We start from the raw sequence: 16,386 nt of genomic DNA, 5'->3' as shown, positions 1-16,386 counted from the left end.
TTTCTGTCCATTCCTAGTCTGGGGGGGAAAAAAAAGGATTGCAGATTTCCTCAAGCTGATGCTTCCCGGCCATTTTGTGCATTCCAAGCCAACATGGCTGCCGCCGTGCAAGCAAGTAATTCTGGGAGATTTAGAACAAAACACCTGGGAAGCACAGCTGGGAAGGCCTACATCACTGTTTCTCAACCTTAGCAACTTGAAGATGTCCGGACTTCAACTCCCAGAATTCCCCAGCCAGCGATTGCTGGCTGGGGAATTCTGGGAGTTGAAGTCCGGACATCTTCAAGTTGCCAAGGTTGAGAAACACTGGCCTAGATAGTCATAAAAAGACCAAACCTGTCACAACCTTACAAAGTTAACAACACATCCATTTTTATTCCTCTTCCCACCCCCTCTTTTGCTTAGAAACATCCAGGCTAAGGATTCCAAAAAAACAATTCGCCATTTGTGGCCATTTTGATGCACCTCTCAAACCCTCCCAAGTCCCATTCATTCTTCCCCAACTTGGGCACATGGGTGGTCTTAGCTCCCAGAATTCCCCAGCCCTCCTCCTCCTCCTCCTGGATGACACTAAGTATTCTGGGACTTGAAGTCCACCCTGCTGGAAAGAAACCTGGCCAGGAAAGGCTGGCTGATCTACTTTAGATTAGGCCTCTCCTCCCTCGCCCCCCCCCCCGCAAACCACCTTAAAACAAAAGTGATATGTGTCTGCTATGATAGCAGCCATGTTGATACAACCCACGTAGCCGCCCCCCCTCCCTCGGTTAAACAGAGTCAAGCCACTAACCAATAAAAGAGACACCGGGTAACACCGCAAGTCATGGCTGGCTGCAGTTTCGTGTGTGTGTGTGTGTGTGTGTGTGTGTGTGTGTGTGTGTGTGTGTGTCCGTCCGTTACACCAGCATCCTTTGGGGCATCTGGTTCTTCCTGCTCCTTGCGGGGAGGACTGTTAGTTGCAAGACTGTTGGTATTGGATCTGGGTACTTGAGAGACCGCCTACTGCCAATTACCTGCCACAGACCCATTAGATCTCACAGGGTTGGCCTCCTCCGGGTGCCATCTACCAGCCAATGCCACCTGGCTATTACCCGGGGGAGGGCCTTCTCTGTGGTAGCTCCAGCCCTCTGGAACGAACTCCCCGCGGAGATCCGGACCCTCACCTCTCTCCAGGCCTTCCGAAAAGCCGTCAAAACCTGGCTTTGCTGGCAGGCCTGGGGGTGATGAGTTCCCTCCCCTCTCGACATGTATGGTTGTGCGACTGTTGTCTACTTTTATTATTTGTATTTTGTCTTTTTATGTTCCCCTTTTTCCCCCTTGAATTGTTCGCCGCCTTGAGTCCTCCCGGAGAAGGGCGGCATACAAATAATAAAATACAAATACAATAGAAGACAGGCAAAAATGGAATTCAAATGTCTTGGGGTGACCCAGTTAGCGCAGGAATTGCGCCCCAGAAAGAAGGAGAGGCTATCCGTTGCTCCTTCCAGACTGGGAGGGAGGGAGGGAGGAAGGAGACATAAGGCAAGGCAAGGTAAGATACAGTAAGGAAAGGGGAAGGGAGAGGAGAGGTTTAGGTTTAGGTTTATTAAACTTGTATGCCGCCCTATTCCCAGTGGGACTCAGGGCGGCTAACAAACCAAGGGGAAGGGAACAATACAAGAACAAACAAGACGAGAAACAAATTACAAAGAACAGATTTAAAAACTCACAACAGTCACAACAATTCGAGTGGGGCTGGGAACTCATCAGCCCCAGGCCTGCCGGAACAGCCAGGTCTTGACAGCTTTGCGGAAAGCCTGAAGGGTGGTGAGGGTCCGAATCTCCACGGGGAGGTTGTTCCAGAGGGCCGGAGCAGCCACAGAGAAGGCTCTCCTCTGAGTAGTCGACAGTCGACATTGGCCGGTGGATGGAATTCGGAGGAGGCCTAATCTGTGGGATCTAATCGGTCTTTGGGAGGTAATTGGCAGGAGGCGGTCTCTCAAGTACCCAGATCCGATACCATGCAGGGCTTTATAAGTAACGACTAGCACCTTGAAGCGCGTCCGGAGACCAATAGGCAGCCAGTGCAGCTCGCAGAGGATAGGTGTTACGTGGGTGAACCGAGGTGCACCCACAATCGCTCGTGCGGCTGCATTCTGGACAAGCTGAAGTCTCCGAATGCTCTTCAAGGGCTGCCCTTGAGGAAAGGAAAGAGGAAGGAAGGAAGGAAGGAAGGAAGGAAGGAAGGAAGGAAGGAAGGAAGGAAGGAAGGAAGGAAGGAAGGAAGGAAGGAAGGAAGGAAGGAAGGAGATATAAGGCAAGGCAAGATGCAGTAAGGAAAGGGGAAGGGGAAGGGGAAGGGAGAGGAGAGGGAAGGAAAGGAAAGAGAAAGTAAGCAAGTAACAAGGAAGGAAGGAAGGAAGGAAGGAAGGAAGGAAGGAAGGAAGGAAGGAAGGAAGGAAGGAAGGAGATATAAGGCAAGGCAAGATACAGTAAGGAAAGGGGAAGGGGAAGGGAGAGGAGAGGGAAGGAAAGGAAAGAGGAAGTAAGCAAGTAACAAGGAAGGAAGGAAGGAAGGAAGGAAGGAAGGAAGGAAGGAAGGAAGGAAGGAAGGAAGGAGATATAAGGCAAGGCAAGATACAGTAAGGAAAGGGGAAGGGGAAGGGAGAGGAGAGGGAAGGAAAGGAAAGAGGAAGTAAGCAAGTAACAAGGAAGGAAGGAAGGAAGGAAGGAAGGAAGGAAGGAAGGAAGGAAGGAAGGAAGGAAGGAAGGAAGGAAGGAAGGAGACATAAGGCAAGGCAAGGTAAGATACACTAAGGAAAGGGAAAGGAAAGGAAGGAGGAAGTAAGCAAGTAACAAGGAAGGAAGGAAGGAAGGAAGGAAGGAAGGAAGGAAGGAAGGAAGGAAGGAAGGAAGGAAGGAAGGAAGGAAGGAAGGAAAGAAGGAGACATAAGGTAAGGCAAGGCAAGGCAAGGTAAGATACACTAAGGAAAGGGAAAGGAAAGGAAAAGAAAAGAAAGGAAAGAGGAAGCAAGCAAGTAACAAGAAAAGGAAGGAAGGAAGGAAGGAAGGAAGGAAGGAAGGAAGGAAGGAAGGAAGGAAGGAAGGAAGGAGACATAAGGCAAGGTAAGATACAGTAAGGAAAGGGGAAGGGGAAGGAAAGAGGAAGTAAGCAAGTAAGAAGGAAGGAAGAGACATAAGGCAATACACTAAGGAAAGGGGGAGGGAAGGGAAAGGATGTAAGCAAGTAAGTAAGTAACAAGGAAGGAAGGAAGGAAGGAAGGAAGGAAGGAAGGAAGGAAGGAAGGAAGGAAGGAAGGAAGGAAGGAAGGAAAGCAGTGATACCATCCCAGGAGAATAGTTGCTGGCCATTCTTCCTGGTGTCATTTTCCCGGAGGACTAATCAATGTGTTGTGTTATTGACTGCACTTTCAACCTGGGCTCTCCTTAGTTTAATTTCCCTGCCCACAGCAACAACCCTGTGAGGTGGGTTGAGCTGAAAGAGAGAGCGAGAATGGCCTAAATAAGAGCCAAGGTGGCGCAGTGGTTAAATGCAGCACTGCAAGCTACTGCTAGATCAGCAGTTCAGCGGTTCAAATCCCACCGGCTCAGGGTTGACTCAGCCTTCCATCCTTCCGAGGTGGGTAAAATGAGGACCCAGATTGTTGGGGGCAATATGCTGACTCTCTGTAAACCGCTTAGAGAGGGCTGAAAGCCCTATGAAGCGGTATATAAGTCTACTGCTATTGCTATTGCTAAATTCATCTGAGGGAATCCAAGTAGGGATTCCTATCCACTCTTTGTAGCATTAACAAAGGAGTCACTATCGCACACTGCCCTCCTCATCAAAACAGCAGCCATCAGGCTGAACATCTACAAAGATTCTCCGTCATCCAAGTTCATGGTTGTCCCAAAGGTGCTTTTTCAGGAGGCAACTGGACTTCCTTTTTCTCTGGAAGACGTTTCGCTTCTCATCCGAAGAAGCAGCTTCAGTAAAAACTGAAGATGCTTCTTGGATGAGAAATGAAACCTATTTAAATGAAGAAAAAAAAAACCCACACAGAAAATCCAACTTTTGAAAAAGCACCTTTGGGATGCAGTAGAAAGCTGCGCTAGAAAGGTATCCTCTACAGCTGCCAATGCTGAACCAGGAACAGACTTTGGGTTCATTTGAGCCATGATCTAGGCTGGTGTTGAAAGAAATGTCCTTCTGGGTTCAGCTCCAAGTGGGGAAGAAGACACTGGAGATATGGAGGCTGCTTGGAAAGATGGTTTATTGTTGGACAGGACCACATGGCTTGAGCCCTGACCAGAAAAGGTGATCACATGGTTCAATGTTGATGGAGAAGAAGAGAAAAAAAGCTGAGGAAGGGGCTTGCTAGGCTTTTTATACCCTGTTTAGTCCCACCTCTCTGTTTCCTGTTCCTGTGTAAGAAATATATTCTGACTGGTTGTCAGACTCCCATGGTGCCATGCAGGGGGCTACTCTCTAGGCTGTGATGAGTCCAGGTATGGATGAGTTCTCAGATGCATGTGGAGAGTTGAGTAATATCCCTTCCCCCTACAGCTGCAGTGAGGAGAAGTCTTTATTATGTAAAGTGGGCTAGCCTGGCCATCTTAATGGCCCATTAGCTGGGGATGGGCAGAAAGCTATAGGCAACTATTCTGTCTTTTAAAACATGTTTCTTTTCACATCCAGAGAAATATTCTGCCTTTTCAATATTTCCTAGGATATTTCATTTTTCTGGGAGAGGGCTGGGTGATAACTTCCAACACTGGGGCAACACATGATTTAGGTAAAGGTAAAGGTCCCCCTCGCACATATGTGCTAGTCATTCCTGATTCTAGGGGGCAGTGCTTATCTCCGTTTCAAAGCCAAAGAGCCAGCACTGTCCGAAGACGTCTCCGTGGTCATGTGGCCGGCATGACTAAAAGCCAAAGGCACACAGAACACTGTTCCCTTCTCACCAAAAGTGGTCTCTATTTTTTCTATTTGCATTTTGTACATGCTTTCAAACTGCTAGGTTGGCAGAAGCTGGGATGAGTAACGGGAGCTCACTCTGTTACGTGGCGCTAGGGATTCGAACCGCTGAACTGCTGACCTTTCTGATTGACAAGCTCGGTGTCTTAGCGACTGAGCCACCCTTAACACGATTTAAACTATCGCAAAAATGTGATCAGCATGACTGCTAAAAAAAACCACCCAGTTTCCTTGGGGCTGCAAGTATGCGACTGTTGTTGTTGTTGTTTTTTTACAGATCAACGCACATAGACAAGTTCATTTAAAAAAAAAATGAGGGAGGCATTAATAAAACCACCTGTGTAAATTCCTGCATCTTCCTACTCCTTCTAGAACAAAAGCACCTTTTCTTGTTTGTCTTGCTGCCTTCAAAGCAAACAAGCTATAAGCTTTAACTAAGCGGTAGAAAATCGCATTGGGAGGAGGGGGAAATGATTAACCAAACCATAGACCTAGGTTAAATTCTGATTTTATCCCTGCTGCTTTGGAGACAGGCAAAATTAGGGTCACGAGAACTCTTACCAGACTCTGTGGTTTTGTGTATATGGTGTGTTTGTGTGTGTAAAAGATAAAAGGGGAGGGAGGGAGGGAGGGAGGGAGGGAGGGAGGGAGGGAGGGAGGGAGGGAGGGAGAGAGAGAGAGAGAGAGAGAGAGAGAGAGAGAGAGAGAGAGAGAGAGAGAGAGAGAGAGAGAGAGAAAACCATCCAGAAAATTTGTCTTTGATTCATCATTGCAAAATCCAACTCACTCTACTACGTGTCAATGAACTGCTTTTATTGAATGTCCACAAAACTGTTGGGAAACGGATGAACCAACAAATGTCCACATTTTCCAGCTGCTCAAGCAAGAGTTCAGGGCTGAGGCTAAGAAACACCTGCCCAATTGCTTCAGTAAGATAGGACATAAGAGCCAAGGTGGCGCAGTGGTTAAATGCAGCACTGCAGGCTACTGCTAGATCAGCAGGTCAGCGGTTCAAATCTCACCGGCTCAGGGTTGACTCAGCCTTCCATCCTTCCGAGGTGGGTAAAATGAGGACCCAGATTGTTGGGGGCAATATGCTGACTCTCTGTAAACCGCTTAGAGAGGCCTGAAAGGCCTATGAAGCGGTATATAAGTCTACTGCTATTATAAACTTGAAGATAATCGGCTGTCATTCACTCATGCAGGGCTAATTAAGGGTCGTTGTGGTTCCATTAACACTGGGGGTTTACAGTGTGTCAACTGATTTAACTGTTTTCTCTTGGAAGTTTTATTCCGAGTCTTCCCATGTGGCCCCAACATGCCCCCACAATCTTATGATGTTGGCTTTTTCTGATTTCCTAGCCAGCCTCCAGAAGGGATCCTTAGCTGCGCTGGGTTCAAGAAGGCATTATTCCAAACGCAAATTTCCCCATGGATACAATCGGATGCAGTTCTTTGACTAAGTCCAGCATTTTCTCAAGCTAGAGATACTTTTCAGTTATGTGGACTTCAATTCCCAGAATTCCTCTGCCAGCAGAGAGACCGCCTACTGCCAATTACCTCCACTAGACCAATTAGATCCCACAGATTAGGCCTCCTCCGAATTCCATCAGCCGCCCAGTGTCGACTGGCGACTACCCGGAGGAGAGCCTTCTCTGTGGCTGCTCCGACCCTCTGGAACGAGCTCCCCGTGGAGATTCGTACCCTCACCACCCTCCAGGCCTTCCGCATAGCCCTTAAAACCTGGCTGTTCCGACAGGCCTGGGGCTAAAGACTTGCAACCCCACTTTGAATGGTATGATTGTTGTGTTTTTTAACTGTGTATGGTCTTTATATTTTGTAACTTTGATTGTTTTTCCCCTCCTTTGAATTGTGAGCCGCCCTGAGTCCCTTTCAGGGAAAAGGGCGGCATACAAATAAAGTAAATTCTAAATTCAAATTCAGTTTCAACGGGCATTTGAACTCTCTTGAGTTATATAGGGCATCAGTTCTCAAAGTGTGGTCCTTGAAGTTAAATAAATAAATGTTTTTAAATGTCCTAGTTTTCATTTTGGATACAGTACAGATCCGTGATGGCGAACCAAGGGCACGCGTGCCACAGGTGGCACACGGAGCCATGTTTTTTGACACGCCAGCCATCAGCTCTGGCGCACATGCATGCACCTGCCAGCTGATTTTCGCCCTCCCCAGGCTTCAGGAAAGCCTCTGGAGGCTGGAGAGGGCAACCAATTGGCTGCCAATTGGTCTCCAGACGCAATTCAAGGTGTTGGTCTGTGGGAAGTTATCACACAGCCCTCTCCCAGAAAAATGAAATATCCTAGGAAATATTGAAAAGGCAGAATATTTCTCTGGATGTGAAAAGAAACATGTTTTAAAAGACAGAATAGTTGCCTATAGCTTTCTACCCACCCCCAGCTAATGGGCCATTAAGATGGCCAGGCTAGCCCACTTTACATAATAAAGACTTCTCCTCACTGCAGCTGTAGGGGGAAGGGATATTACTCAACTGACCACAAGGCAACTGAGAACTCATCACAGCCTAGAGAGTAGCACCATGGCACCATGGGAGTCTGACAACCAGTCAGAATACATTTCTTACACAGGAACAGGAAACAGAGAGGTGGGACTAAACAGGGTATAAAAAGCCTAGCAAGCCCCTCCCTCAGCCCTTCTCTTCTTCTCCACCAACATTGAAGCATGTGATCCCCTTTTCTGTTCAGGGCTCAAGCCATGTGGCCCTGTCCAACAATAAACCATCTTTCCAAGCAGCCTCCATGTCTCCAGTGTCTTCTTCCCCACTTGGAGCTGAACCCAAAAGGACATTTCTTTCAACAGGTCATTACCTTTAAAGTCCTACATGGCTCAGGACCAGAGTATTTGCGAGACCGCCTACTGCCGCATACCTCCCAACAGCCGATAAGATCCCACAGGGTGGGCCTCTTTAGGACGCCGTCAGCCGGACAGTGTTGGCTGGCGGGGCCTCGGAGGAGGGCCTTCTCTGTGGCTGCTCCGACCCTGTGGAATCAGCTACCCCCAGAGGTCTGGACCTCGCCCACCCTCATGGCCGTCAGAAAAGCCGTTAAAACCTGGCTGTTCCGGCAGGCCTGGGGCTGTTGACTTTATTATGTAGGGTCCAGCCCCAACTTGAATGCATGCGTGTTGGAGAATTTTAATCTTCATTTTTATTTTGTTTTGTTTGTTTTTCTTTCTTGTTCTGTGTAAGCCGCCCAGAGTCCTTCGGGATTGGGCGGCCTATAAATCTAATAAATTAAATGGTGCTAATGGGCCAACTGGAAGTTTGGAAACAATTTGCTTCATGCTTCCAGTGGGGGGCTGCGGGAGGCTATTCTTTTCCCTCTCTAGGGTTCAGGACAGCCTCCAGAGCCTGGGGAGGGGTCGCGCATGCATGTGCAGGTGGGCAGGGAGGATTGAATTGGGGTGGGCATAATAGCGCGCACGTACCCAATTGTGGCACACCATAAGAAAAAGCTTCGCCATCACTGGTATATATAGATGGATAGGCAGAGGTCACATCAACCAAAGCTTTTGGAGTCCTCAATCAATTTAACATAGAACGATGTCCTTTCTAGAGCAGGGGGCTCCAACCTTGGCAACTTTAAGCCTGGTGGACTTCAACTCCCAGAATTCCTCAGCCTGCCACGCTGATTCTTGATTGCGCAGAGATGGATAAACTCACATTGGAGTCAAGGGACAAGGAAGACTGAGAATATGATACAGTTTGGGAAAACTGGTATCAATGGATAAATAATAGGAACATGAAATGTACAGCTTAAAAACATGGATGTATAGATATGGGAATAATTAGGAATGTATAAGAATGTATTTGAATAACAATTGGTTATGTAAGTGCTGTCAAAAAGGATTGTAACTTATACAAAATTATTTTAAAGGTACTGGTATTTTAATGTTTTAAATTTTTAATAAAGGTTTCCCCCCCCCCTCAAAAAATAAATAAAATAAAGTTGCCACAGTTGGAGACTTCTGTTTTAAAGGGTTTGGAGAGAAAGGGATAGGCTTTTGAGAATGCCCCTCAAAATATCATGGTATGGCCCTTTTGACACACATGTCATAGACATGTGCTAGCACTGGGTTAGACACATGGTTCACCAGATCAGTTAAAGACCTGAGAGATGTTTCTATACAACATGTAAACTTTGTCCAGTATTGTTCCTTTTGAGGTTGAGATGGGACAGCCATTTGTCTGAAATGGTATAAGGTTCCCTGCCTGAGCCGGGGGTTGGACTAGAAGACCTCCAAGGTCCCTTCCAACTCTGTTGTTCTGTTCTTTGTGGCAGCTCCTCAAATATCGGAAGACTGCGATCATGTCATCCCTAGTCCTTCTTTTCATTAAACTAGACATACCCAGTTCCTGCAACCATTCTTCATATGTTTTAGCCTCCAGTCCCCTAATCCTCTTTGTAGCTCTTCTCTGTCTGGCCATGCTAGTGACAGCTGGGTGGCATCTGGTAAATTTTGGCTGTTTTGAAAAGCTAAGGAAGTTCAGATCTATTTGGAGGAAACCCCCAGGCCACATGTTACATTAGGAAGTTAAGAAGATTTTCCATATTATTACTAACAAAACTACATGGAAACTCCATTGAAATCAAGCTACAGCAGTTCACTCCATTACGTAGTGCTAGGGGCGTGTTTTCGTATCCTGCTTGCATCCCATAGATGAGGCTTCATTTGTTGACATGGCCCGGTTTCTGGCATGCCGTAGCCCAGTGCCAGTCCATGGACCGGGGGGGGTGGGGGTTGGGGACCCCTGGTCTAAAACCTGACATTTCTGACACTTCTGATTTTTTTCTCATGCAGGTTGTCAACTCTGAATCAAACCTGGCTGAAGCCATCTTGGGCTGTTTCACAGTTGCCACGCACTGTGGCGGGGGGGAGGGGGAACTAGACAAAATAAAGAGCTCTCCCATAGGAACCAAGGTCACCCCAACAGGTGGCAGTAGAAGGAGGAGCAGAAGTGATAGTGGGAGCTCGCCAACAGCTTTGATTGGACAATGTGACCTGTGACCCCTGGGGAGGGAAACTTTTGTTCTTTTAATTACATGGTAACCACGGGAAACTTTGGGAGTTGGTTGGAGCCCGGGACGCTGAAACCATTGTAAAGGCACAAAGATTGGCAAGCATTCAAAGTTTGATCAAGTGACTAATGGGTGTCTATGGAGACTCTCACTCATCCAGGTCATGGCTGTACCCAAGGTGTGTTTTTTTAAACTGGATTTTCTTTGAAGAGGTTTCACTTCTCATCCAAGAAGCTTCTTCCGTTCTCCTTCAGTACGGTTCTACCACAAAACCGCGGACGACAAAATCGCGGTCGACGAAAGCGCGTATGTGACGTCATCACAGCGCGACGAAAAAGATCGAAAAAGATCGAAAAATGTAAAAATAAAGCTAAAACCTTCCCCTAACCCCCCCAAACCTAACCCTAAACCTAACCCTAAACCTAACCGTAAACCTAACCCTTAACCTAACCCTAAACCTAACCCTTAACGTAACGAAAAACCTAACGCTAACCCTTAACCTAACGCTAAACGTAACGCTAACGCTCTAACCCTAACCCTAACCCTTAACCTAACCCTAACCCTAACCTTTAACCTAACCCTTACTTTTATGTGAATCGGCTTGCTGTAATTTAATTTTTATTTCAATTTTTCGATCTTTTTCGTTGCGTTGTGATGACGTCACATACGCGATTTCGTCGACCGCGCTTTTGTGGAACGCGCTTTTGACGGGTCATGCTTCAGTACAGCTTCTTCTTCAGAACGGAAGAAGCTTCTTGGATGAGAAGTGAAACCTCTTCAAAGAAAAAACAAAGTCTAGTTGCCTTTTGGAAAAAAGCACCTTTGGGTTATCTTTCTGGGGGATGCTGCAATGGTCCTAAGTATGAGAACTGGTCATAAATCACTTTTTTTTTCAGGGCCATTGTAATTTTGAACGGTTATTAAATGAAGGTTGTAAGTCAAGGACTGCTTGTCTATAAGTTATTTGCTGCTGCCTTTTCCAAAATATTATTTGGATTCTCACAGATGTCTACTGTCCTGGGAAGTCCTGCACATACTACACATAGTCCTCGACTTATGACCACAATTGAGCCCAGCATTTCTGTTGTTAAGTGACACATTTGTTAAGTGAGTTTTGCCCCATTTTATAAACCTTTCTTGCCACAGCTGTTAAGTGAATCACTGCGGTGGATAAGTTAGTCACCCGGTTGTTAAGCGAATCTGACTTCCCCATTGACTTTGCTTGCCAGAAGGTCACAAAAGGGGACCACATCTCTCTCTCCCTCCCTCCCTCCCTCCCTCCCTCTCTCTGTCACACACACACACACGGGACACTGCAAGAGTCATAAATATGAACCAGTTGCCAATTTTGTCCAAGGGATGCTACAAAGGTCGTAACAGTGAAAAATGGTCATGTCACATTTGCCAGTGCCATTGTAATTTCGAATAGTCAGTAAACAAATTGTTGTAAGTTCAAGGACTATCTGTAATCAATTTGAGCCGTGCTTACCTTTTCTACATCAACTCAGCTAGGATGAGTGCTCTTACACAGGCAGTCCTTGACTTACAACCATTCATGTTGCTTTTAGAATAGAATAAGGAATAAGGAATAAAGAATGGAATGGAATGGAATAGAATAAGGAATAAAGAATGGAATGGAATAGAATACAATAAGGAATAAGGAATAAAGAATGGAATAGAATACAATAAGGAATAAGGAATAAAGAATAAAGAATGGAATAGAATAGAATAAGGAATAAAGAATGGAATGGAATAGAATAGAATACAATAAGGAATAAGGAATAAAGAATAGAATAAGGAATAAGGAATGGAATAGAATAGAATAAGGAATAAAGAATGGAATGGAATAGAATAGAATACAATAAGGAATAAGGAATAAAGAATGGAATAGAATAGAATAAGGAATAAGGAATGGAATAGAATAGAATAAGGAATAAGGAATAAGGAATAAGGAATAAGGAATAAGGAATAAGGAATAAGGAATAAGGAATAAGGAATGGAATAGAATAAGGAATAAGGAATAAGGAATGGAATAGAATAGTATAAGGAATAAAGAATGGAATGGAATAGAATAGAAAAAGGAATAAGGTATAAGGTATAAATAATGGAGTGGAATGGAATGGAATAGAATAGAATAGAACAACAGAGTTGGAAGGGACCTTGGAGGTCTTCTAGTCCAACCCCTGCATAGACAGGAAACCCTACACCACTTCAGGCAAATGGTTATCCAACATCTTCTTAAAAACCTCCAGTGTTGAAGCATTCACAACTTCTAGAGGCAAGTTGTTCCACTGATTAATTGTTCTCACTGTCAGGAAATTTCTCCTCAGTTCTAAGTTGCTTCTCTCCTTCATTAGTTTCCACCCATTGCTTCTTGTTCTACCCTCAGGTGCCTTGGAGAATAGCTTGACCCCCCTCTTCTTTGTGGCAGCCCCTGAGATATCAGAACACTAAACCAGCCTTTCAAACCCAACCAAGGTTTTCCCCTATTGGAATGGACAGGCAGACGGCCCACCAGTATTTGGGGGCTGGGAAAAGCTTCCCAAGGAAGCTTAAGAGGACCACCGATTCTCACCTGGACCAAAAGACATTCCCGATCCCTCCATCTTTTTTCAGGGCGTCCTGCTGGGGGCATCTGGCGGCTGGCAGCTGATGCTCCTTGGGAGGTTGGGATGCCAGCAGGTTGGCCCCCTGGGCTCCATTGTTGCCGATGCTCAAGGCCATCCAACGGCTGAGTTAACAAGGTGTGTCTGGGTGTGTATGTAAATCCACAAATGAACAAAGCACCAAGCCAAACAAGAGAGCCAGAAAGTCCCATCTACCGGGGAGGGTGAAGAAAGTTGAGAAGGCGGCAGACTTTTCCAAAACAGCCAGGAGGAGTAAAAAGTTTCCTAAACTTTTTAAAAGTTTTCTAAAGTCTTCTCCAGCTACTCTTCTTTCCAGACAAGAGACCGGAATTCAAAGCTGGACTCGGAGTTGGTAGGGGTTGAAAAGCAGCAACCGGAGGGGCAGGGGGCGTCTGTTGATTTGGGAAAAGGAGGAGGGGGGATCCCACGACGCCTAACCCCAGGTTCGCCCCGGAGACAAAAAAAAAAATCAGTCCAGCATCTCCTCGCCGCCGTCCGTCCTGGGATTGGAAAGGGGGAAAAAAAAGACCAAGAGGGGAAGGAAGAAAGAAAAAAAAAGGTCCACGTGTCAATTTTGTCTCTTCCTGCTCGGGCCCCCTTTCCAGGAAGTCTCGCAAACCGGGTGTAAAAGGAAACGTCAAACTCGGGGTTGTATGAAGGCGAAGACTCGCTCGGGGATCTCCCCAGTCGGCCCCGATCGTCCCGCAGCGAAGCGCAAGGAGAGAGGATCCCGGCCGCGTCTCGCTTGGCAGCCGCAACAGCCAACAAGACAACTTGGGACTGGAGGCGTCATCGCTGTCCCGGACCGCGGCTTCCTCGTTGTCGGCGCGGGTGTCTGTGTGTGTGTGTGTATGTGGGGCGGGGAGCGATGCTGGAGGTGGGGAGAGGGACTCTTCCCTTCGCCGTTAGGGGCGGGTCCGTTCCAGCGCCCATTCATTCAGCGGCGGGAGGCTGTTGCGCGCTCCGTTCCTTCGCTCCGCCACCGGCCGCTCCGTTATTAGAGCCGGAGGCGCGCGGGGATGTTAACAGCCTCGCAGGGTTGGAAGGGACCTGGTAGGTCATCTAGTCCAATCCCCCCTTCCCCAAGCAGGAGACCCTATGCCATTGAACAGGGATGGAAGGGACCTTGTAGGTCATCTAGTCCAACCCCCCCTTCCCCAAGCAGGAGACCCTATGCCATTGAACAGGGATGGAAGGGGACCTTGTAGGTCATCTAGTCCAACCCATCACCACCCGCCCAAGCAGGAGACCCTATGTATCATTTCTGACAAGTGGCAGTCCAGTCTCTTCATGAAAGTCTCAACTGAGGGAGCTCCCACAACTTCCGAAGTCAGAGCCGAGGTGGCGCAGTGGTTAGAGTGCAGTACTGCAGGCCACATCAGCTGACTGCTATCTGCAGTTGGCAGTTCAAATCTCACCGGCTCAAGGTTGACTCAGCCTTCCATCCTTCCCAGGAGGGTGAAATGAGGACCCAGATTGTGGGGGCAATATGCTGACTCTGTAAACCGCTTAGAAAGGCCTGAAAGCCCTATGAAGCAGTATATAAGTCTAACTAAAAAAACAAAAACTTCTGTTCCATTGGTTGATTGTTCTCACTGTCAGAAATTTTCTCATTTCAGGGTTGAATCTCTCCTTGTTCAGTTTCCACCCATTGTTCCTTGTCTGGCCTTGGGGTGCTTTGGAAAATAGGTTGACCCCCTCCTCTCTTAGACAGCCCCTCAATTATTGGAACACTGCTATCATGTCTCCCTTGGTCCTTCTCTTCTCTTCACTAGACTAGTCCAGACTCTTCTTTAAAGCTTCCAGAGATGAAGCTCCTGCAACATCTGAAGGCAAGCAGTTCCATGGGTTGATGGCTCTCACTGTCAGAAAATTTGTCATTTCTAGATTGAATCTCTCTCCTTGATCAGTTTCCATCCATTGTTCCTTGTCTGGCCTTCAGATGCTTTGGAAAATAGCTTGACCTCCTCCTCCCCTCTGTGGCAGCCCCTCAAATATTGGAGCACAAGGTGAGGACGATGACAGAGGAGGTGTTGTTGCAAATTAGTAATGATCTGAGATCATAGAACACAGAATAAGATTTGGAAGGGACCTTGAAGGTCTTCTAGTCTAACCCCCTGCTCAAGGAGACCTTATGCCATTTCAGACAAATGTCCAGTCTCTTCTTAAAAACCCCCAGCGATGACGCAGCCACAATGTGAAGGCATTGTTCCAAGTTGTTCCACTGATTTAACTATTCTCACCATTAGGAAATTTCTGCTTAAATTAAAGGTTGCTTCTCTCTTTAGCTTCTATCCATTGTTTCTTGTCCTGCCTTCTGGTGCATCAATGGAAGACCAGATTGGAGTTAGAGGATGAGGGAGGGGTGGAAATCTATGCAATTCCTAGGAATTGGCAACCATTTGACAGCACACTCAGTGACAGTCAATCAAGTTTGACACAGAAATATTACCCACGGTTTTCAAATCGGGATGGACCTAGAATGCAAGCATGACAAGCAAATAAAGGTATTCTTCCTTCCCAATGCCATCTAAATGTCCCTGATAGGCTCTAGTACAGAAAATACAATACAATGGCTGAAATTGGGCCAAGCCACTAATATGATGCCAAAATAATCAAGTAATGACTTTCTAATTGTGGCCATAGTGTTTGTTAACCAAAAACCTGATAGTTTGCATTCTATTGCAAAAGTTTTTTTTTTCAAATGCCAACCTTGAAGGTCACAAAGATTAAAATCCCTGTTATTACAAAATAGTAATAATTTAGATAAAAGTTAGTTTTTCCTGTGGAAAGCCCCCCCCCAAACTTTATTGAACTGCTTAAGAGAATTGCATTAATCTAGGAATACAGCAGGTGACTGAGCTCACGGCAGTAAAGCCTCTGTCCATTTCCTCAGGCCCAACAGGTTCAAAATTGTTCCCAGGTGTGGGGCAAAGTGGCTCAGTGGCTAAGATGCTGAGCTTGTTGATCAGAAAGGTCGGCAGTTCGAATCCCTAGCGTCACGTAATGGAGTGAGCTCCCATTACTTATCGCAGCTTCTGCCAACCTAGCAGTTCGAAAGCACATAAAAAATGCAAGTAGAAAAAATAGCAAGTAGAAAAAATAGGAACCACCTTTGGTGGGAAGGTAACAGCATTCCGTGCACCTTCGGGGTTTAGTCATGCTCGCCACATGACCATGGGGACGTCTCCGGACAGCGCTGGCTCTTCGGCTTTGAAACGGAGATGAGCACTGCCCCCTTGAGTTTGGAACGACTAGCACATATGTGTGAGGGTAAGCTTTACCTTTATGGAGCAAGACTCCTCCTTAGGCATCTCCACCAGATGGGCCATGAGATGGGATCCAACTGAAAACGAATCTGAATAGCTTTGTCCAACATATGCCAATCAAATTCCTTCAGAGCCAAGGTGGCGCAGTGGTTAAATGCAGCACTGCAGGCTACTGCTAGATCAGCAGGTCAGCGGTTCAAATCTCACCGGCTCAGGGTTGACTCAGCCTTCCATCCTTCCGAGGTGGGTAAAATGAGGACCCAGATTGTTGGGGGCAATATGCTGACTCTCTGTAAACCGCTTAGAGAGGCCTGAAAGGCCTATGAAGCGGTATATAAGTCTACTGCTATTGCTATTGCTATTCATATGCTCCCTTTATCCCATTACCTTTAAGATGTGCTTAGTCTCCTTTTCATTCCTTCCAACAATGCTCCTACTAAACATAGCTCCTTCTCCAAAAACTGCACGAATCAGCATCA

At 46.6% G+C, this 16,386-nt stretch overlaps 1 protein-coding gene across 1 annotated transcript in view; it reads right to left on the bottom strand.

Moving 5' to 3' along the window:
* SLC17A9 (solute carrier family 17 member 9) overlaps positions 1 to 13,624 on the bottom strand; it is a 46,835-nt gene extending 33,211 nt beyond the window's left edge. Inside the window, exon 1 of the mRNA XM_087720581.1 lies at positions 12,587 to 13,624. Coding sequence (XP_087576707.1) covers positions 12,587 to 12,735 — 149 coding nt within the window. The 5' untranslated portion in view covers positions 12,736 to 13,624. The remainder of the gene's footprint in view (positions 1 to 12,586) is intronic.
* Positions 13,625 to 16,386: the final 2,762 nt, after the last annotated feature.

The sequence above is a fragment of the Thamnophis sirtalis genome, unplaced genomic scaffold (assembly GCF_051295495.1).
Source record: "Thamnophis sirtalis isolate CommonGarterSnake01/CBP01778 unplaced genomic scaffold, rThaSir2_p1.2 scaffold_7, whole genome shotgun sequence".
Classification (NCBI taxonomy): domain Eukaryota; kingdom Metazoa; phylum Chordata; class Lepidosauria; order Squamata; family Natricidae; genus Thamnophis; species Thamnophis sirtalis.
This window is presented reverse-complemented; position numbering and strand designations above follow the sequence as displayed.